Below are 22,727 nucleotides of genomic sequence, written 5' to 3'. Positions count from 1 at the left end.
GTAAATGGATTAAATGCTCCAAACAAAAGACATAGACTGGATGAATGGATAAAAAAACAAGACCCATATATATGCTGTCCAGAAGAGACCCACTTCAGACCTAGGGACACATACAGACTGAAAGTGAGGGGATGGAAAAAGATATTCCATGCAAATAGAAATCAAAAGAAAGCTGGAGTAGCAATTCTCATATCAGACAAAATAGACTTTAAAGCAAAGACTATTACAAGACACAAAGAGGGACACTACATAATGATCAAGGGATCAATCCAAGAAGAAGATATAACAATTGTAAATATTTATGCACCGAACATAGGAGCACCTCAATACATAAGGCAAATACTAACAGCCATAAAAGGGGAAATCGACAGTAACACAATCATAGTAGGGGAATTTGACACCCCACTTTCACCAATGGACAGGTCATCCAAAATGAAAATAAAGAAGGAAACATAAGCTTTAAATGACACATTAAACAAGAGGGACTTAATTGATATTTATAGAACATTCCATACAAAAACAACTGAATACAGTTTCTTCTCAAGTGCTCATGGAACATTCTCCAGGATAGATCATACCTTGGGTCACAAATCAAGCCTTGGTAAATTAAAGAAAATTGAAATCATATCAAGTATCTTTTCTGACCACAATGCTATGAGACTAGATATCAATTACCTGAAAAAAAAACTGTAAAAAATACAAACTCACGGAGGCTAAACAATACACTACTAAATAACCAGCAGATCACTGAAGAAATCAAAGAGGAAATCAAAAAATACCTGGAAACAAATGACAATGAAAACACGAGGACGCAAAACCTATGGGATGCAGCAAAAGCAGTTCTAAGAGGGAAGTTTATAGCCATACAACCCTACCTCAAGAAACAAGAAACATCTTAAATAAACCACCTAACCTTACACCTAAAGCAATTAGAGAAAGAACAACAACAACAAAAAAAGAAACCAAAGTTAGCAGAACAAAAGAAATCATAAAGATAAGATCAGAAATAAATGAAAAAAAATGAAGGAAATGATTGCAAAGATCAATAAAACTAAAAGCTGGTTCTTTCAGAAGATAAACAAAACTGATAAACGATTTGCCAGACTCATCAAGAAAAAAAGTTAGAAGACTCAGATCAACAGAATTAGAAATGAAAAAGAAGTAACAACTGACACTGCAGAAATATAAAGCATCATGAGGGATTACTACAAGCAACTATATGCCAATAAATTGGACAACCTGGAAGAAATGGACAAATTCTTAGAAATGCACAACCTTCTGAGACTGAACCAGGAAGAAATAGAAAATATAAACAGACCAATCACAAACACTGGAATTGAGACTGTGATTAAAATTCTTCCAACAAATGAAAGCCCAGGACCAGATGGATTCACAGGCGAATTCTATCAAACATTTAGAGAATAATTAAAACCTATCCTTCTCAAACTCTTCCAAAATACAGCAGAGGGAGGAACACTCCCAAACTCATTCTAAAAGGTCACCATCACCCTGACACCAAAACCAGACAATGATGCCACAGGAAAAGAAAACTACAGGCCAATATCACTGATGAACGTAGATGCAAAAATCCTCAACAAAATACTAGCAAACAGAATCCAACAACACATTAAAAGAATCATACACTGTGATTAAGTGGGGTTTATCCCAGGAATGCAAGGATTCATCAATATACACAAATCAATCAATATGATAAACCATATTAACGAATTGAAGGAGAAAAAACATATGATCATCTCAATAGATGCAGAAAAAGCTTTCGAAAGCATTCAACGCCCATCTATGATAAAAACCCTCCAGAGAGTAGGCACAGAGGGAACTTACCTCAACATAATAAAGGCCATATGTGGCAAACTCACAGCCAACGTCGTTCTCAATGGTGAAAAACTGAAACCATTTCCAGTAAGATCAGGAACAAGACAAGGTTGCCCACTCTCACCACTATTATTCAACATGGTTTGGAAGTTTTAGCCACAGCAATCAGAGAAGAAAAAGAAATAAAAGGAATCCAAATCAGAAAAGAAGAAGTAAAGCTGTCCCTGTTTTCAGATGACATGATACTATACATAGAGAATCCTAAAGATGCTACCAGAAAACTACTAGAGCTAATCAATGAATTTGGTAAAGTAGCAGGATACAAAATTAATGCACAGAAATCTCTTGCATTCCTATACACTAATGATGAAAAATCTGAAAGAGAAATTAAGGAAACACTCCCATTTACCACTGCAACAAAGAGAATGAAATACCTAGGAATAAACCTACCTAAGGAGACAAAAGACCTGTATGTAGAAAACTATAAGACAATGATGAAAGAAATTAAAGACGTTACAAACAGATGGAGAGATATACTATGTTCTTGGATTGGAAGAATCAACATTGTGAAAACGACTATACTACCCAAAGCAATCTACAGATTCAGTGCAATCCGTATCAAACTACCGCTGGCATTTTTCACAGAACTAGAACAAAACTTTTCACAATTTGTATGGAAACATAAAAAACTCCGAATAGCCAAAGCAATCTTGAGAAAGAAAAATGGAGCTGGAGGAATCAGGCTCCCTGAGTTCAGACTATACTACAAAGCTTTACTACAGTAATTGATTACTGTACTACAGTAATCAAGACAGTGTGGTACTGGCACTAAGACAGAAATGTAGATCAATGGAACAGCATAGAAAGCCCAGAGATAAACCCACGCACGTATGGTCACCTTATCTTTGATAAAGTAGGCAAGAATATACAATGCAGGAAAGACAGCATCTGCAATAAGTGGTGCTGCGAAAACTGGACAGGTACATGTAAAAGAATGAAATTAGAACACTCCCTAACACCATACACAAAAATAAACTCAAAATGAGTTAAAGACCTAAATGTAAGGCCAGACACTATCAAACTCTTACAGGAAAACATAGGCAGAACACTCCATGACATAAACCACAGCACTATCCTTTTTGACCCACCTCGTAGAGAAATGGAAATAAAAACAAAAATAAACCAATGGGACCTAATGAAACTTAAAAGAGTTTGCACAGCAAAGGAAACCATAAACAAGATGAAAAGACAACCCTCAGAATGGGAGAAAATATTTGCAAGCGAAACAACTGACGAAAGATTAATCTCCAAAATATATACAAGCAGCTCATGCAGCTCAATATCAAAAAAACAAACAACCCAATCCAAAAATGGGCAGAAGACCTAAATAGACATTTCTCCAAAGATGATATACAGATTGCCAACAAACACGTGAAAGGATGCCCAACATCACTGATCATTAGAGAAATACAAATCAAAACTACAATGAGGTATCACTCACACCAGTCAGAATGGCCATCATCAAAAAATCTACAAATAATAAGTGCTGGAGAGTGTGTGGAGAAAAGGGAACCCTCTTGCACTTTTGGTGGGAATGTAAATTGATGCAGCCACTATGGAGAACACTACGGAGGTTCCTTAAAAAATTAAAAATATAACTACCATATAACCTAGCAATTCCACTACTGGGCATATACCCTGAGGAAACTGTAATTCAAAAAGAGTCATGTACCACAATGTTCATTGCAGCACTATTTACAATAGCCAGGACATGGAAGCAACCTAAGTGTCCATCGATAGGTGAAAGGATAAAGAAGATGTGGCACATACAATGGAATATTACTCGACCATAAAAAGAAATGAAATTGAGTTATTTGTAGTGAGGTGGATGAACCTAGAGTCTGTCATACAGAGTGAAGTAAGTCAGAAAGAGAAAAACAAATACCGTATGCTAACACATATATATGGAATATTAAAAAAATGGTTCTGAAGAACCTAGGGGCAGGACAGGAATAAAGACGCAGACGTGGAAAATGGACTTGAGGACATAGGGAGGGTGAAGGGTAAGCTGAGATGAAGTGAGAGAGTAGCATGGACATATATACACTACCAGATGTAAAATAGATAGCTAGTGGGAAGCAGCTGCATTGCACAGGGAGATCAGGTTGGTGCTTTGTGACCACCTAGAGGGGTGGGATGCTGAGTGTGGGAGGGAGACGCAAGAGGGAGGGGATATGGGGATATATGTATATGTATAGCTGATTCACTTTGTTATACAGCAGAAACTAACACACCATTGGAAAGCAATTATACTCCAATAAAGATGCTTTTAAAAAAATCTGTGTGCAGGTTTTTGTGTGGACATACTTTCCACACCTTTGGGTAAATACCAAGGGCTATAACTGCTGGATCATATGGTAAGTGTATGTTTAGTTTTGTAAGAAACTGCTAAACTGTCCTCCAGCATGACTTAACATTTAGATTTTCAGCTACTAGATTGTAATTCACAAGACCAGGTGCTGTGACTGTTTTTGCTCATCACCAAACTCCTACATTCTAAAGCAGGGCCAGACACAAAGTCAGCAAGTATATTTGCTGAATAGATGGATGAATAATTACCTGAATTGTGGAATCAAGAACATGCTCACAAAATTTGCAAATAAAACCAAATTAGATGAGTCTAGCATCTTAAAATACATAGTAAGAATTTTCTGTGACCCTGACAAATGGGTGAAATGTCCAGAAATGAAACATAATAAACATTGATAGGGCAAAAGAAGTAACCATTTTCAGAAATGATTGTTAATATTATAGATGTGGTCAATGCATATTTGTACTGACTTCATGTCTAGCCACCATATTTCTAGAGGAATAGTGACAAAGTTGTGGGTGTTTAGTGAAGAAGAGAAGAATGAAGGATGTAAAAGTCAGGTCCACATGAAGACTGATTAAATGACTTGCACATAATTAATCTGGGAAAGAGGAGACTTAAAGGGTGTATGAAAGTAATCCAGATATTTAGAGGTTTGTTATATTGAATAGGGATTGCACTGGTTAGCACGTGGTGTGCAGATTGCCACCATCCCAGTCCTGTCCCCACAGCAGATATCACAACACATTTTCACATTGTGACATAAACAGTAAGTTTCAATTGATCTAAATTGGCAAATGAGGTGAAACTGTCAGATATTAACTAAGCAAACAGATTTTATGCTATATATAAAATTTAAGAAAACTATTTTTATTTCTACAGCAATAGGAAGATGAAACTTTACCTTAACTTTAACATTACAGTCAATATAAACTGATCTTTCATAGGCTTAAAACACAATGCTTTCTTTGTTTTTCAATTTTTTTCAATTAATTTTTTATTGGAGTATAGTTGCTTTACAATGTTGTGTTAGTTTCTACTGTACAGCAAGATGAATCAGCTATACATACACATATATCCCCTCTTTTTGGGATTTCCTTCCCATTTAAGTCACCACAGTGCATTAAGTAGAGTTCCCTGTGCTCTACAGTATGTTCTCATTAGTTATCTATTTTATACATAGTAGTGCATATATGTCAATCCCAATCTCCCAGTTCCTCCCACCCCCCCCTTTCCCCCTAGGTATCCATACATTTTTTCTCTACGTCTGTCTCTATTTCTGTTTTGCAAATAAGATCATCTATACCATTTTTCTAGATTCCACATATATGCGTTAATATACAATATTTGTTTTTCTCTTTCTGACTTACTTCACTCTGTATGACACTCTCTAGGTCTATCCACGTCTCTACAAATGACCCAATTTTGTTTCTTTTTATGGCTGTGTAATATTCCATTGTATATATGTACCACGTCTTCTCTATCCATTCCTCTGTTGATGGACATTTAGGAACAATTCTCATAGAGCACCTGCTGAACATTAGTGGAAGACTTCAGACACCTAAAAGGACAAGAAAAATCCCCTCACAACTGGGTAGGATGAAAGAAAGAAGGAAAAAAGGGAAGAGGAATCAAAAAAGGGACCAGCAACCCTGGCGGGAAGCTGAAAGTGAGGGGAGGTCTCTGCACTCAGAAAAACTCCCTCATGGTTGGGAAATCAGCTGAGACAGAAAAGGACCTTTCGGGGAATCAAAGGAGAATGCAGCAGAAGGTCTGTGGAAGGCAGGACAAAGTAAGAACTGCACACATGGTCTACACTGCAACTCTGTGCATTCCAGCCTGAGTCGTGAGTCGCCCGCTGGGGAGGGGGTTTGGGTGCTGGGAAGTGGGGTTTCGATCGTGGACAGAGGGAGGGAACAGCTGTTGGCTGTGAAAAGACAGCGTGAAGGGACAGGAGTAAGGAGCTCCACAACCAGGAAAGTTTTCGGAAAACGTGCGGGACCCCATAGAAGAAAGGCGTCATTGTTCAGTGGCATGCAAGGGGTGGGGCCACTATCACACTGCTTTCTTTAAGAAAAGTGAGTGACTTCCCTGGTGGTCCATTGGTTAAGAATCCGCCTTCTAATGCAGGGGACGCGGGTTCAGTCCCTAGTCGAGGAACTAAGATCCCACATGCCGGAGAGCAACTAAGCCCAGGCACCGCAACTACTGAGCATGCGGGCCACAACTAGAGAGCCTGCGTGCAGCAACTACAGAGCCCACGCGCTCTGGAGCCAGCGCACCACAATGAGGAGCCCACGCACCACAGCGGAGGATCCCGAGTGCTGCAACGAAGATCCTGCGTGCCACAACTAAGACCCAACACAACCAAAAGTAAAATAAATAAATAAGTATTTTATAAAAAGAAAAGTGAGTAACCTTACTTTGGATGTTTTACATTAGCCAACACAATTTTCAAAACATTAACTTTTACACAAACCATCATGTTATGACTTACACATTCATCTGAACAATGTTTTGCAGCATTTGCAACAACTATAAGACAACAGATCTGTAATGATCTCAAAAGAAATAAAAGTAAAGTGTTGAATGTTTCAGCCTTAAGAAAATTCTTATCTTTTAAAAGAGAAAGTTTGGGTATTTTAGGGAACAATAACTTTTTGCACAGAGATGCTGAACATTGTATTCGCTTTGAATTTTTTTCTTTTGCTGACAAGTACTCTATTTTTAGAAGCTACTCACCATCATCAAAAGAGGAACTTGTATTTCTGATTTTATTTTTCTTTCAATTAAGAGAGACTTCTACAAAACCTATCGGCCATCTCTGAGGTCAGAACTAGTACCAAAATAAGGAGAGCTAGAGGTTGCAGATTTCATCATTTCATAAGAAAGAACTTTCTAACAAAGTAAACTGTCTAAATAATGGAATGGGCTGCTTGTGAAGTCATTATTCAGAGGCTGAATGACCACAAGTCAGAGAGTTGTCAAAGGAATTCCTGTAGTAGGTGAGAGGCTAGAAAAAGTTCAGGGTTCCTAAATACTTGTACATGGGCCAGCTTATCACAATCCCCTAGGGAACTTGTTAAAAACATACATTTGTGGGCCCCACCACAGAGATTTCAAAGTCAGGGACTTGAAATCTATAGTTTTGATAAATCCTCTATGTGATTTTAATGTGCAGCTAAGTTCGGAAATCAGTGGATTCAATCAGTCACTCTAAAAGCCCTGCCAAAACCAAGAGTCTATATATTGAATTCTGAAGGTACCAGGGGGAAGTGGGTTTTCTATTAAAGGGGAACTTCAAAGGGTAGAAAGGCTTCAATGAATGGGCAAGATGTAGGATACTATCCTTAGTTTTTCAGGTTCCAGAAACTTGAAAGGAGACTGATACATGCTATTCAAACTCATGATGGCCATGTGCCAATTTATCCGCTTACAATGGTTAAATTGTAAACTTACAAAATTTCCATATGGATTTTAGGAACAGCTTATAAATATCTACAAAGGCACTAGCTGGAATTCTGGTAGGGACTGCACTGAATCTGTAGATCAATTTGGAGAGTATTGCCATCTTAATAATATTAAGTCTTCTGATCCACAAACATGGAATGTCTTTCCATTTATTTAGATCTTTTAAATTTCTTTCAACATTTTGTTGTTTTTAAGAGTATATGTTTTGCACTTCTTTTTATAATTACTCCTAAATATTTTGGTTTTGATGTCATTATAAATACAAATTTCAGATTCTCCTTGCAATTTATTTATTGAAGAAACCATGCTGTTTTCTGTGGAGTTCCCCTTCCCAACCTCCCAACTCTAAACTCAAGTCTTACATGTTCTTGCTTACATTCTTGTGATGTTATTTAACATCTTTGTCCTTTTCCCTAAAAATTCATAGTTATATCTAGAGGTTTGATCGGATTCAAATTTTACTTTTTTAGCAAAATACTTCATAGGCACTGCTTTGTTTTTCCATTAAGAGTCAGATGATATTTGGTTATTACTCTTGTAATGTTAACAGACTTTGATGATCATTGCCTATATCCATTAATTCATTAGCCATTGTAAAATTCTATCATTCCTTCTGAATTTATTAGGTGGAAATCTTCTACTGAAACATTCTCCTCATGAACTATTTGGTTACACAGAGAAAGAATGTATATAAGAAAGGCAGGTTAAATGTTCAGTTCATTATTTTATTTACCAGTTTTAAAATAATGAGCTAGTTTCATAACTTTCTCCAAGTTGACAAATTACATTTTTAAGTGTCATCATGAATTCATGTATTTAAACATATTTGATATATTTCAATCCATTGTAGTTATTGTGTTTACTGATGTTCAAATTGCTTCATGTTTGGTTAGTGAGACTCTCTTCAATTTGGCTCCTAAGTCCTTTTGACACAGCCCTAGTAGTGTACCTGTATAGGGAAAAAGCCAATCATAAGTCCAGGCTGTTATCTGTGCTTCTGACCAATCAGCTATAAAACAGAGGTTCCCATGACCTCCTCCCCATTGAATTTTATTATTTGCTAGAGCGGCTCACAGATCTCAGGGAGACACTTAAGTTTACCAGTTTACTTGAGGATATGATAAAGGATACAGTAAACAGTCAGATGAAGAGCTACATAGGGCGAGGTCTGGGAGGCTCCCAGTGGAGGAGCTTCTGTCCCTGTGGAGCTGGGGTGCATCACTCTCCCAGTATGTGGATGTGTTCGCCAACCTGGAAGATCTCCAAACCCCATAATTTGGGGTATTTTTATGGAGGCTTCCTCACATAGGCATGATCAGTTATTAACTCCATTTCCAGCCCCTCTCCCCTCTCTAGGGAAGTGGAGGATGGGGATGAAATTCCAAGCTTCTAGTTATGGCTTGGTCTTTCTGGAGATCAGCCCCCATCCAGAAGCCATGCAAGAACCCACCCAGAGTTGCCTCATTAGAACAAAAGATACTCCAATCACTCAGGAAATTCTAGGGGATCTAGGAGCCTTGTCAGGAACTGGGGTCAAAGACCAAATATTAGAACAAAAGATAGCATTCTTATCACTCAGGAATTTACAAGCATTTCAGGGGCTCTGTGCCAGAAACTGGGGGTAGAGACCAATACATATATTTTCTATTATCTTGGGGCTCCATAGCTTCTTTGCTATCTGGTGTGACAAGATATTCCAGATTCATCTTGGACATATCTTGCCACAGACCTAGAATCAGCCATTTCTCTAAGAAACCTTGATTCCTTTTACTGGGAAATGATATTTAGAATCTCAGTCTGGGCACTAGAGGTGCTCTTTGGTACTGGGATTTTCACTGTTTTGAACTGTTTTCAGTGAACAGAGCTTGAAAATACATGCATTTTTAAAATAATAAAACTGAGTTCATACTGATGTTTTCAATAATTGGATTATCTTCAGAGATCTTTCCTTCAGGCTATGGAAAATCTTGCAAAGCATCCCTATTCCACAAGATTATTCACATACCAAGTGATAAAAAATTATTGTGCCACCAGAACAAATGACTTGCTTTTGGACAATGATAGGTAAATATTGACAAATTCTTACTGCCCAATTTCCTTTTTACAAATCTGTGCTACTATATTTTCTGAATAAAACATCAGATGGTCCCATAAGTATTATTGTAAATGTGGGGAAAACAGAAGAAAATACTCAAAATCAGAATTATCTGGATATATGACATGTATAGTTGCCATGTAAATACTCTAGGCCAAGGATGCCAAACACATTGCCTCATCCATGGTAGCCACCACTAACTAATCACTCTTTTCTACTGAGCTAGATGTGCCTTAGAATCTTTCACAGCACAAGTCTCCAGGAAGCCACTATAAATTAATCTGAGTGGCCAAGCAAGATGACATATACTACCATCCACGTTTAAGGCAAGCCAATGTTCTGTTATCACATTACAACTTTGTACAATTAAGACAGCAGTTGCCAAATTGGGTTCTGAGGTATACTAGTCCTGTTGACAGATGTTCAATAAACAAAAGGAATTTGTGGTCACAGAAGTTTGGTTTTTAAAAAATGCTTTCTTCACTGCAAGATTCCAAGAGCCTTTAATGTTCTAATATGCGTTGTGATTCTCCAGGAAAGGAAATAGTATGTGGTGTTTATGAATTTATTTGAACCCTTCATGGAACTCTTTTTTTCATAAGCATCTTATGAACATGAAATCAGGCTTTTCTTTTATATTAATCACATTCAAATTATGTCTTCTTTAAGCCCAGACCAATGTATTTAAAACCGAATTAGGATGGGGGGCTTTTGGACATAATAGATTTCATACACTGAATGCTGATTTTTGCATGTGTGTGTCACTCTCCAAAGGTAACTTTTTCTCCAGCACCTAGAGACAATTTTGGTTTAGTCTCCAACCTACTGACTACAGTATGATTCTCGCTTTGGTAGAAGAGTGGTGTTTGGGTGTGTGTGGAGGCGTGTGTGTGTGTGTGTGTGTGTGTGTGTGTGTGTGTAACTGTGTTACAAGGATAGGATTATATTATTTCATTATGCATGGAAGCATCATTGATGGAGGGCATGGTTTGACAGACCTCAATGATGGATCATTTAGAATAGTCCAGTCCAAGAGCCACAAAACCTACAGCTGGTATTTTAAAACTTTGAGCTATCCACCTTGTGCTGTTCCCTCCTAACTAGTGGTAGTCATGTTGCTTCTATTCTACGTGGATGGTAGTTGCTTTTCAAGTAGCCTCTAGAGAGTCTTTTAATATAGGATTTGTTTAGGAGTCTTTGGGCTAACATAGGATTTTGCTTAATCCTAAGGATTAATTAATTAATCCCTAAGGATTCCAACATTCTGCAAATATGTAATGCCTTCAGCAGTTATGAGCTTCTGACTACAGAACTGGGTATCAAAGCCTAGCAATTAAAAGGCCCTTAAAACTTGCAAATAGGTTTGGGGAGATTCTCAGAGATGACTAAACTGTTGAAAAATAGCATCTATGAGAAAAGGACAAAAAAATCTAGATTCACATAAAGATGAGACTCTAATTTGAAGGACTGTTATTTTGAGCAGTTCACAAAACAGTTCAATACAGTGCAGAAAGAAAACATTGGAACATCAACATGCTTGGCTTTTTTGTCATTCTTTTAAAATTTCTGTGTTGGAGTATTTTCAATGTATATGTATTATAATGTATATATAAAATAGATATGCACAGTAGGACATGTATAAAATCTATAAATACATATATGGGGGCCCATGCTCAGAAGTTTTCTTTTATCACAGATAAGAATGTGTGAGTAAAAAATTTCTTTAAAGGATTATGTGCATTTCTTCTCCAACAGAAGAGTGTTTTAGTGTGTTTGTGTAGCGGGCAGGACTGGTTTAAGTAGGAGCACATTCATATTCAACAAATATTTTCTGAGCATGTCCTATGTAACAAGCATTGCCCTAGGCTCTGCAGGTATGGTGGTGAATCTAAACAGTCACAGTCCTTGACTTTATAGTGCAATATAGTATAGTGGAGGAAGGCAGTTATCAAGCAAATAATCATACATTTAAATATCTCATCATAAAGACAAGCTACAGAATGGGAGAAAATATTTGCAAATGATATGACCAATAAGGGGTTAATATCCAAAATATATAAACAGTTCATACAATTCAACATCAAAAAATCAAACAACCCAATCCAAAAATGGGCAGAAGACCTGAATAGACATTTTTCCAAAGAAGACATTCAGGTAGCCAACAGGCACATGAAAAGATGCTCAACATCACTAATCATCAGAGAAATGTAAATTAAAGTCAAAACGAGATATCACCTCACACCTGTCAGAATGGCTATCATCAAAACGAACACAAATGACGAATATTGGAGAGGATGTGGAGAAAAGGGAACTCTCGTCCATTGTTGGTGAGAATGTAAATTGGTGCAACCACTGTGAAAAACAGTATGAAGGTTTCTCAAAAAACTAAAAATAGAACTACCATATTACCCAGCAATTCCACTCCTGGGCACATATCCAAAAAGAAGGGAAAACACTAATTCAAAAAGATGCACACACCCCAATGTTCATAGCAACATTATTTACAATTGCCAAGATATGGAAGCAACCTAAGTGTAAGTGTCCATCAACAGATGAATGGACAAACAAGATGTGGTGTGTATATATATATATTATATATATATATATAAATATATAATATATATATAGGAATACTACTCAGCTGTAAAAAAGAATGAAATTTTGCCATTCGCAACAACATAGGTGGACTTGGAAGGTATTATGCTAAGTGAAATAAGTCAGACAGAAAAAGACAAATACCGTATGATATCACTTACATGTGGAATCTAAAAAATGAAACCAACCAGTGAATATAATAAAAAAAAAAAAAAGCAGACTCACAGAGAGAACAAACTAGTGGTTACCAGTGCGGAGAGGGAAGAAGGAAGCAGCAAGATGGGGGTAAGGGATTAAGAGGTACAAACTATTATGTATAAAATAAGCTACAAGGATATATTTTACAACACAGAGAATTTAACCAATATTTTATAATAACTATAAATGGAGTATAACCTTTAAAATTCTGAATCACTATGTTGTACACCTGTAACTTATACAATATTGTATATCAACTATACTTCAATTAAAAAATTTTTTTTATAAATTTATTTATTTTTATTTATTTATTTTTGGCTGTGTTGGGTCTTCGTTTCTGTGTGAGGGCTTTCTCTAGTTGCGACGAGTGGGGGCCACTCTTCATCGCGGTGCGCGGGCCTCTTGTTGGTGGAGCACAGGCTCCAGATGCGTAGGCTCAGTAGTTGTGGCTCACGGGCCCAGTTGCCCCGCGGCATGTGGGATCTTCCCGGACCAGGGGTCGAACCCGTGTCCCCTGCATTGGCAGGCGGATTCTTAACCACTGCGCCACCAGGGAAGCCCCTAAAATTTTTTTAATTAAAAAATTTTTAAATAAATATCTCATCATAAACTGCTAAGTATTACAAAGAAAAGTACAGCAGGCTATATAGGAGGCTACAAGAGAATAAATCGGGGCACTTACTCTATTCTGGGGTTGAGGTTACCCTGAGAAAATGACATTTAAGCTGGGGTTTATGGAATTGACTGAGTGGTTGACTTGGGAAGAGGCAGAAAGAGCGTGGCCTAGGTAGAGGGAGGGTGCGTGAGGGCCATGACGGGGCACGTGGAGAGTGAGGCATAGTGCCACTTTAGGGACGGGTTATCAGACAACAGGGAAGCTTCAAAGATGAATCTGCCTGACAGAGATGGAGTGCAGGCTAAATGACCCCAGGAGCTCCACCCTCCTTTGATTTCAGGGGAAAAAATCACGAATTAGTTGGAGGAACCAGAGGGGCACAGGAGACAAAAAGAAATGACTGGTTGGGTGGCTAGGCACAATTGGAACATTGCATTCTACCCCAGCAACATTTCTGGGAACCTCAGATAATGCTCTTAGGATGGCCCTCTAGAACGGTAACCTGTAAGGGTAAATGGCAGTGTGTCTTCTATGCCTGAGCTACAGATGTGAACCTTTCCTTTTGGATTGCCATGAGAATTTCATGAGCAGTAGCCAGCTAGAGGGCCTAGTAATGTTTCGTGATCATGTGTTTCCCTGAGTTATTTTAAACAAGAGTGTGTATGTGCTATCCTCTTGGCAAAAGCAGAGGGTTTGGAGGTAGGATAAATGAGGTAGGTCGAAGAGTAATTGCCAGAAATGGGGCTGTGGCTACAGAGGAGCTAAGTGGGAGAGCAATATTTGACGGTCCATTGTCGCTGTGCCTACTGATCTGCAAGGGGAGAGGAGGAGGACAAAGGAGACCAGGGTTGGACACTGATCATGAAAGAAGTGTGAGCGAGCCAGGGAGCGCTCTCGACGCGCGAGGGCGGGAGGCGTCTACCCCGGGTCCCTGGCGCCGAAAAAGGGGCGCGAGGAGGCGGTGCGGGCCCCGCCCCCTCCCCTGGCGGGCGCGGGCGCGAGACGCTGCGCGGCGGCAGCAGCGGGCGCGAGCGGCAGCTGTCAGGCCACCTAGGTCCAAGCTGCACTTGCCGCCTCGTTGAGGACGAGGAGGCGGCAGGAGCAGTGACGGTGTCGCCGAAGAGCCGGACTGCCGGCACGCAGAGCTGACCGGCCTGGCCCCCGCGGCCCTCTCCCGCCTCTCTCCCATTGTGTTGGGTAAGGTGCCGGTGCGGGGGCAGCGAGAGTGGCTTAGCGGCCAGAGGACGCGGGAGGCCAGAAGGTGGGAGGCCCGGGGCCAGAGGGAGAGAGGGAGGTCTGGGTGATCCCCTGGGGGCAGTTGCATCTTGGGAAAGGGGCCTAGGCGCCGCGGGGTCGGAGTTGGGGGGTGGGTGGGTGACGGTGGAGGGGGGCGTTGCTGAGTAATCAAGAGCAGCTGCCAAAGCCCGGCAGAGAGGCGCAGGGCTCTGTGGGGAGCGGGCGTGGCTCAGTGCGCATGCGCCACAGCTGCTGGTTCTCAGAGCTGGGGGGCGAGGTGAGACTACCTGGGTCCGAGGTAGTTGGAACTATGCGTGACATATCACTTTCTGGGTCCCCGATGCTAACAGTACCCCTGTCATGGAGATGCCAGCGTTCCCAGCCTCCTAAGGAAGCTTCTTTTCCCTGTACCCTGCTCACTTAATGTCACCCAAACCTTACCTATTCGTCTCCAGGCGGTCTACTCAGGAAGAAGTGACCTGTGGACAGTGCCAAATTGCTATCTAGTGTGCCTTCGGGCTCACAGCCCCAGAGCTGTCGTTGTGAGGAGTGAAATGTTGGAGGTGAAATTCCACATTGGACGCTTCTAGTTGCATGTAGGATATAAATATGGGCATAAATGTAGGAATATGCATGACAGCTGCGGAATGACAGCTGTGGCATTTGCACTCAGAGTATAGATGTAGCTGATAACTTGTTAGCTCTACAAAATGAATCCAGTGCATCAGAGGGCTTCCCTGCTACGGAACCCTCCCCCAGCCCCAGCCCCACGCATCAGGTTGTATTGGAAACAATCTACACCATTTAAGGTAGAGGGTCTCAAAATCCAATCATTTCTTATTTGTATTGATTTTTACGTAGATTAAAGAAAGCCCCACCCAGTTCTCCAGTGCAGTATTTCCAAATATTGTTCCAGGAATCAACAGCGAGTTGAAGAGCCTCAACCGGTGTGTCACCATAAGATGGGCTTTCCCCACAGCTCTAACTACGGCTCCTCGCCTGTGCAGATTGCCACCAGGGCCACTCTCACCCACTGCCTAGCCCTCCCCTGTTTCTCTTCCCCCACCCTTAGCCCTGTAGTACACATCCCTCTCAAAACTTGCTCCCAAACAATCTGCACTATGGATTTGAGCATCATTCTACCCATGGCAACCGAACTGGTGTTGCCAGTTTGCTTTTCTTTTTCATCATTATCACACTAAAATGTACTATTTTCAAAGGTTCAACCTCCTTCTTATCATTGTACTGCCTCCTCCCTCACCTCCATCCCCACCCCCAAGCATCCCCAACTAAATACAGTAATTTTAATAAGCCTGTGTGGGTGCAGACACAGCAAATTCAGAAAGTTTCAAGTGTGTTGAACAAAGAAAGCTAGGGAGTATCAGTTATATCAATTTCTAATTCACCTTACTGTCCAAGACGTAGACCCTAATTGGGAAAAAAACAGTGAATAAACTATCCTTAGAGAATGATTGTTACTCTGTTTTGGGGAGTGGGGTAGGAAAGGGGAATGGCATCTCTGGGATATTTGAATCATTTAAAGCCAGATCTTTCTCTGAATAGGATCAAAATTAGAATAAACATTTTAGTCCAAATCCTAACCTGATATGGGATCCTTAAGGGAGTTGACTTTCCTATTAAATGTACTTAGGGTTATCAAAGAATTCCTTTGCCTACTTAATGCTATCTTCTTTTAAGTTTTGATTTAAATTTGGCGTATTTTGGGGGAGAAAAAATATTGTCTGGTTTGCTTTTGTACTGTGCTAGTTCTTTTTAATTTAAGTATGTACTAAAGGATATCACACTCAAATGAGGATGATGATGATGGTGATGATGGGGATGCCAGCAGCCACTGTAAACATAATGTGGAGATAATTATTCTGCTCTTGTTTTTGGTGGGAGTGGAGAAATTTATATATTTATTTTTTAAATGTGAAGGGAGATGAAGGGAAACTGGAGCATTTCCACTGGTTTTCAACAGGTGGAATTCCTGTTAAGTCCCATCTAGAAAGTGATCCAGATAAGTCCATAACTTCTGCTCTTTAGTCACCTTGTAAATAATAATATTTGGATACCTTACAGAACTGTGGATCTGTTGTACCTGTGCATCAATTCAGAGGCATTAGTTCTGGGTACTTATCTAATTAATAAACAAATATTTATTGATTATCCATATGGAGGACTCTGGTGCTGCATGAAGAGGCTTCAAAGACACATACAGACTAGGGCCTTATGATCCAGGAATTTAGAATTTGGTTGTGCAGAAAAAAAAGATTTTGTTAACAAAATAAGACAGTATAATGATACTATTTCAACTGTAAACTATGAGATCTGAAGCTTATATGTGAATTTATAAACTCCTTGAGGGTAAGACCTTGCCTTAAACATGTATGATTTCCAACAGGGTCTACATTCAGTGGGTGCTCAAGCGATGACGCTTTGCAAAGTAGATTAGATAGGGAGAAACTAGAGGCAGGGACAGAAGAGCCAGGAAGCTTTCACAGTAGATTAGATACAAGGAGATGTGGACCAAAATGAGGATGGTAGCAGAAGACTAGAAAAGGATATTGCAAAGAAAAATCATCAGGATTTAGTGACTGAAAGCAAGGAGACAAGCCTAACTGTATTCATTTTTACCTCCAGCAAATAAATGGGAGTTGGAGACAGCAGAGGAAAGTGTAGGGTCACCTTAGTAAGGACACAGCACACAAGAGGCACTCAAATGTTTTCTCAAGCATCAGTTTCAGGATTGGACAAGAAGACCCTTAAGGTCCCTCCAACGCTGAGATTCTGTGGTATATGCAAATGCTCAAAACTGTTGGGGAACAAGGCATTCTCAGATATGGAAGAAAGAGAAAAGGAAGAATTGTTATCCTCCCACTGGCAGGCGCTTTCTGAGAAAGGTTAATATTGAGTCACAAGGCCCCCACCAGTGAATGAAAGGAGGTGGAGAGCAAGAGGAACAAAAATACCAAACTAAAAATTTCAGTAAGTGCTTACAAATCTTTGCAAACTTCCTAAGTTGTTTCCTCCCAAATCCTGTGAGTTAAGTAGGGCAGGTATTACCAGCTCTATTTTTATATAGGAATAAACACAGCAAGATTAAGTGACCTGTCCAAGTTCATAAAATCAATGAATGGGAAAGCAGTGATGAAGACTGTCCTGATTGCTGCCAGCCCAGTGCACTTGACACTGAACTGCATTGTTCTTCCCTGGTATAGACCCTATGCACCCAGAAGTTATGTGTGCACATGACCAAATAGGGGATGCACGAGCAAAGGCAGCAATATCTCAGATAGTTATTAATACTTCATGATTCCTGGAGCCGAGTATTTGGTTTCCATATTCACTCAGTCCTTGACCCGTCATTTGCGTTTATTCGCAGCAGCCGGGAAGGTAGAGTTAGTGAGCCGTTTAATGATATGGACACCTGTTTGCTAGGAACTTAAGGAAGCTCACTTGGCATGGGCGCGTAATACTGTCAATATTGTGCCCAAGTTTGTACTTCCTTCAAGTGAGAGTTCAAGAGTTCTGCTCTGTAAAATTATCCTACAGACCAGTATAAAAAAGAAGTGTGCTAACACTTGGTTCATCTCCATTTAAAGAAATGTTTGTTACTTGAGCTAGTTCCAAAGACAGCAATTTGAGAGCAGAAGAAAAAACAGGACAAAAATCAGGAATTGTAGGAAACTTGAAAATTTTTTTAGAATAGATATAGACCAAGAAGGAGGATAAAACCTATCAGTTTAAAAGACATTATTTAAATTCATAATTACTGATTTAGATCTCTGATGAATCCCTTATTATATTCTTTTTCTACATTTGAAAAAAATAACATGAGATTGTTAAGCAGCAGAGATTTCTTAAAAGCTTCTTTATTCCTCAGTAAGAAAGAACACTCAGCAAATGTAGGAACTGTTTTTTCTTTTTAGAACAGTACTCTTGATGCTGCTGAAATAAGACACTTGCCATAATTAACTATAATTTTAAATGAAGTTGTGTTGGAATTTAATAAAGCCAGTTAAATGCTAAAACCTGTGTTCAAGACAGATGACTGAAATTAATGAGTAAAATAATTAGCCAAGATTATATATTGTAAACAAGGAGTCCCCAAACATATTTTTTCTTCTCTGATCTTGTGGAATCAGTTGCAGAGACACCCTCAAGGCTGAATGCATTAATAACTTTCTTGGAGATGGGAACATTGGTAGGTAGAAAGGTAAGGAGTTTCATCTCTGACTTAGAATTTCAACATATCTTACACTCCTCTGTGCTTTCTCTTTCCTGAATATCATCTATTGTGAATATCATCTACTTTCTTTGATTTACTTTTACTTTGAATGGAAAGCTCAATAGAGAGACAATATAAAACTTTAAAAAATCATATAAAGTACACTCAAGTTAGGACAAGTTAAAGTCCATGCAATAAAATTATTTTGTCCATGTTAGGTATTTGTAGTATTTGAACTCTCAAGTATATTTGTGAAAAGCATCCTCTGTAGGTAAGTTGAGGTTGGTCTGTTTTTTTTTTTCCTGACTTGAGTATATTTATATATAGATAGCCTTAACTTTATTTTACATAAATTTTTATAAATAATGTTTCCCAATCTGTTTTTTAGAATCCTAAAAAGAAAGAATATAGCAACAACAAGAAAAAGACTAAGATTGTGACAAAGACCCAACTGGGTAGGTTTACATTTTATTCTCAACTAGGTAGGTATATATATTATATGTTTTTATTTGATCATCACTGTTGAGTTCCCACAATGGACCTCGTTTGAAAGAACCTAACAAAATCTAGTACAAGGTAGTTGTTCAGTAAACATTTGATCTTTTTATTTTAAGATGCATTCTAGGTATTTCATGTACAGAATGTGGAGGTAACAAGAAGGATACTGTATAATTATTAGCTGTTTAGAGTTTACAGTATGTTTTGATTGGTGTTATTATGGAATTAGAACCTAAATCCAGAAATTAATAAGCTATTCAAGATTTTCTTCTTCAGTGATAGCTGTTATAATGATACCAATCAACAATCATCAACTTGAGTGCCATTGTTCCATGAAGAAAAGATTATGGAAGATCTTTTACTTGTGAGGGTATCCATATCAATGCAAGTATAATGGGGCAAATGCCTGAAGAAACCTGATCTTTTTCTCTTTTCCAAGTTCTGGGGTCCAATGTAATTCTAACCTAAACCTCTACTAAGAGAATCAAGATTCCAGCTTACACAGCTTTCTCTCCTCAACAGTTCTTGGGTCCATCAGGAACAGACTTCAAACCCCTCTAATCAATTTCATACTCTTTGCCTCTTGTTTGGAACTGTCCAAACCAGAAGCTAATATGTTACACATTTGAGTAGCATTCCTGTTCTAGGCTTTCTCCCCTAGAATAGGGTCAGAACTGAACCAGATGACAGCACCATCTGCTAGTCCATTTATGCATGGCATTCAGCCATTTTCCTGGCACAGGCAAGAGACTTCAGAAAAACAAGACATATTTTCTCCCTTACGGAAAAAGAGTTTTATTCCTTCTGCTGTACTATATCATTTAATGAGCATGAATTAAGAGAAGTTAAATAATAAGGCCTTGTAATTCAGAGAAATTTACTATGAAGTTGATTTCAGTTTCAGGTTTAACTGTTTTCCCTTCTACTTTTTCTTTTATTTTCAGGTTCTCTTGGTTATAAACTCTTCTCCATCTGGTGCTACAACAATGAGTGGGAAATCCCTGCTCTTAAAGGTCATTCTCTTGGGTGATGGTGGAGTTGGGAAAAGCTCGCTCATGAACCGTTATGTAACCAATAAATTTGACTCCCAGGCTTTTCACACCATAGGGGTAGAGTTCTTAAATCGAGATCTGGAGGTAGATGGACGTTTTGTAACTCTCCAGATCTGGGACACTGCAGGGCAGGAACGCTTCAAGAGCCTTAGGACACCCTTCTACAGGGGAGCAGACTGCTGCCTCTTGACTTTCAGCGTGGATGACCGGCAGAGCTTTGAGAACCTTGGTAATTGGCAGAAAGAATTCATCTACTACGCAGATGTGAAAGACCCTGAGCACTTCCCCTTTGTAGTTCTGGGTAACAAAGTAGACAAAGAGGATAGGCAAGTGACTACTGAGGAGGCACAGGCCTGGTGCATGGAGAATGGAGATTACCCTTATCTAGAAACAAGTGCCAAAGATGATACTAATGTGACAGTGGCCTTTGAAGAAGCTGTCAGGCAGGTGTTAGCTGTAGAGGAACAGCTGGAGCATTGCATGTTAGGTCACACTATTGACTTGAACAGTGGTTCCAAAGCAGGATCTTCATGCTGTTAAAAGTGGGAAGCCTTTTAAAAGTGTGCCCCAACTGGTCAGTGAGTAGTGTAAGAATAACTGTGCCCCTCTAAGACTGCACACACATACAAAAGAGTAAGAGATAAGGTTATGATTGTAAATCAGAGCCTTTCAAATTGAAGTTGTAGAGCGATTAAAAAAAAAAAAAAAAAGCTTTATCAAGCCAAGTGTATTTTGCGTGATTTCTGCTATTTCCTTCTTGTGTGTTTCAGGACATTTCAGAAAGCTTTAGTTCTGAAAGATTTAGATATTTTTCAAATCACAGTTTAAACTTAGAACCCAGCCGCATGAAGGAGTTAAAGAGCTACAGCTATCCCTTAAAGCATTCCATTAATCAACTAACAAATGTCACCATCAACTCTTGCCAAGCAGTTTCTGACATGTCTGCCAAAGGGGAAAAAAATAAGACTCTGAGTCGTATTACAATAAAGATTATAATGCAAACTAGGATGTCCTAAGCTTGAATTATAAAGAGGTTGTAATGATTAGGAATGCAAAAGTATAATGATGTACACTGCCTTGTTTAAATCCTTATGTACGGTTTGCTCCCATCTGAGCTTTTCAAAAAAATACCATCTCAATAAGAGATACACTAATGACACTGGAGATTTATTATACTCCTTGTGTTTGAAGTAACAGGGTCCTAGTGAATGGATTATGTTTAAATATGCCAACCACCCTTGCAAGTAAAAGGTTGGTCTGCTTTCACTTCATAAGTCTACTTTCGCTGCACAGGGATGTTGCTTCTCTGACAACCTCTTATTAATTTAGCAATGCTGCTTAGTATATGGCTTTGGATGCAGTGCACTCTGCTCATAATTTTGATGGTCCTTTGGTCCACCATACTGTGCTCTCAGAGAAGCCTTCAGAACAGGTTGGAGGATACTGGGCTTTTCTCCTAAGGTTCCGTAACTCGAATATTTATTGTAGAAGAAGGAACTGATTTCTTGTATGCACTGTATGTTGAGCTGGCCAAACTAGGACGTTGAAAGTAACAAGAGAACATACTTTAACCCAGCATTAGAATGAACTTATGAGAGTTGTCCAACAATAAAATGGACTGCCTTAATAGTGAACCCCCTTCCAGTGAAAATATTCAAGATGCTGGATGACCATCTGTTAAAATATCATAAAAATAATTTCTGTACTGGCTAGATGTTTGGTTTAAGGTCCCTTCCAGCTCTGAGTTCTAGGAATCTACGAGCTACAAACTATGTTTCAGTGCCATGTTATAGTTAGATATATCTTAAGACAACAGCTAAGACTATGGAAAGGGACTTTAAAATTTCTCAAACTACTCTGGGATCAGCATTTAACAGCAACTACATAGCTCTTTCTTTTGCTTTTGCACTATGGCAGGAAAAATTCTTGAGCTCTGAGTAATCATTATGTGCCCAATATAAACATCCTGAAGATACCATATTAAAATACAAAAACAGTTTGTCAAATTTTGATTACCATGACTGCCAGCTATATACTATATTATGAATATGCAGCTAGCTCTTGTCAGTTGATATATTTGTCCTGCATAGCTTTTAATCTATACTTTTACAACGTCTATGATAAAAATAGTGACCCAAGGTAGTGAGAGACAGTTAGAAATGACCCCAAAAAGAGACCTAGGTTGGGAAGGGGGCAGGAGCTTTCACAGGAATATAGCCTAGAACTCTCCATTGTAGCCACATATGGAATCAGCCTTACATGTGGGACCTTATGTGCTTTAAGAGCTCTGGGACTTTTTGGCCACATTGATAAGTGGAAGATGATATTTTAACCCAGTAATGCTCAATATTTCCAATTTAAATATAGTCCAGACCCCATTGTCCAACTAATTTTGATGCCAGAAGTCAAAGCCAGAACTGGGACCCCACAGCTCTTAAGTATTGGTCTCTATCCTGCCTATGCCTATAGCCAGCCACACTGGTTTCCAAGTTCTATGATCATTTTGCTACAATCATGTTAGGGTGAAAATA

General features: G+C 39.1%; 1 protein-coding gene across 2 annotated transcripts; it reads left to right on the top strand.

Annotated features, from left to right (window-relative positions):
* Positions 1-14,201: 14,201 nt before the first annotated feature.
* Positions 14,202-20,906, top strand: RAB9B (RAB9B, member RAS oncogene family). 2 transcript variants are annotated; one of them, XM_036839080.1, is made up of 3 exons: positions 14,202-14,376; positions 19,035-19,101; positions 20,089-20,906. In XM_036839080.1, exon 3 carries the CDS (start codon positions 20,131-20,133, stop codon positions 20,734-20,736), a length of 606 nt encoding a protein of 201 aa, XP_036694975.1. In that variant the 5' UTR covers positions 14,202-14,376; positions 19,035-19,101; positions 20,089-20,130; the 3' UTR covers positions 20,737-20,906. The 2 variants fall into 2 exon arrangements, with proteins under 2 accessions (XP_036694975.1, XP_036694976.1); XM_036839081.1 differs by having other exon boundaries at positions 14,202-14,440.
* The last annotated feature ends 1,821 nt before the right edge of the window (positions 20,907-22,727 follow it).

This window comes from Balaenoptera musculus, chromosome X (assembly GCF_009873245.2).
Source record: "Balaenoptera musculus isolate JJ_BM4_2016_0621 chromosome X, mBalMus1.pri.v3, whole genome shotgun sequence".
NCBI classification, from domain to species: domain Eukaryota; kingdom Metazoa; phylum Chordata; class Mammalia; order Artiodactyla; family Balaenopteridae; genus Balaenoptera; species Balaenoptera musculus.
Note: the sequence above shows the minus strand (reverse complement) of the source record. Positions and strands in the feature narration are given on the sequence as shown.

Bases quoted from the DNA above. Each gene is read 5' to 3' on its own strand.
- RAB9B (XM_036839080.1), top strand. From the start codon at position 20,131: ATGAGTGGGAAATCCCTGCTCTTAAAGGTCATTCTCTTGGGTGATGGT.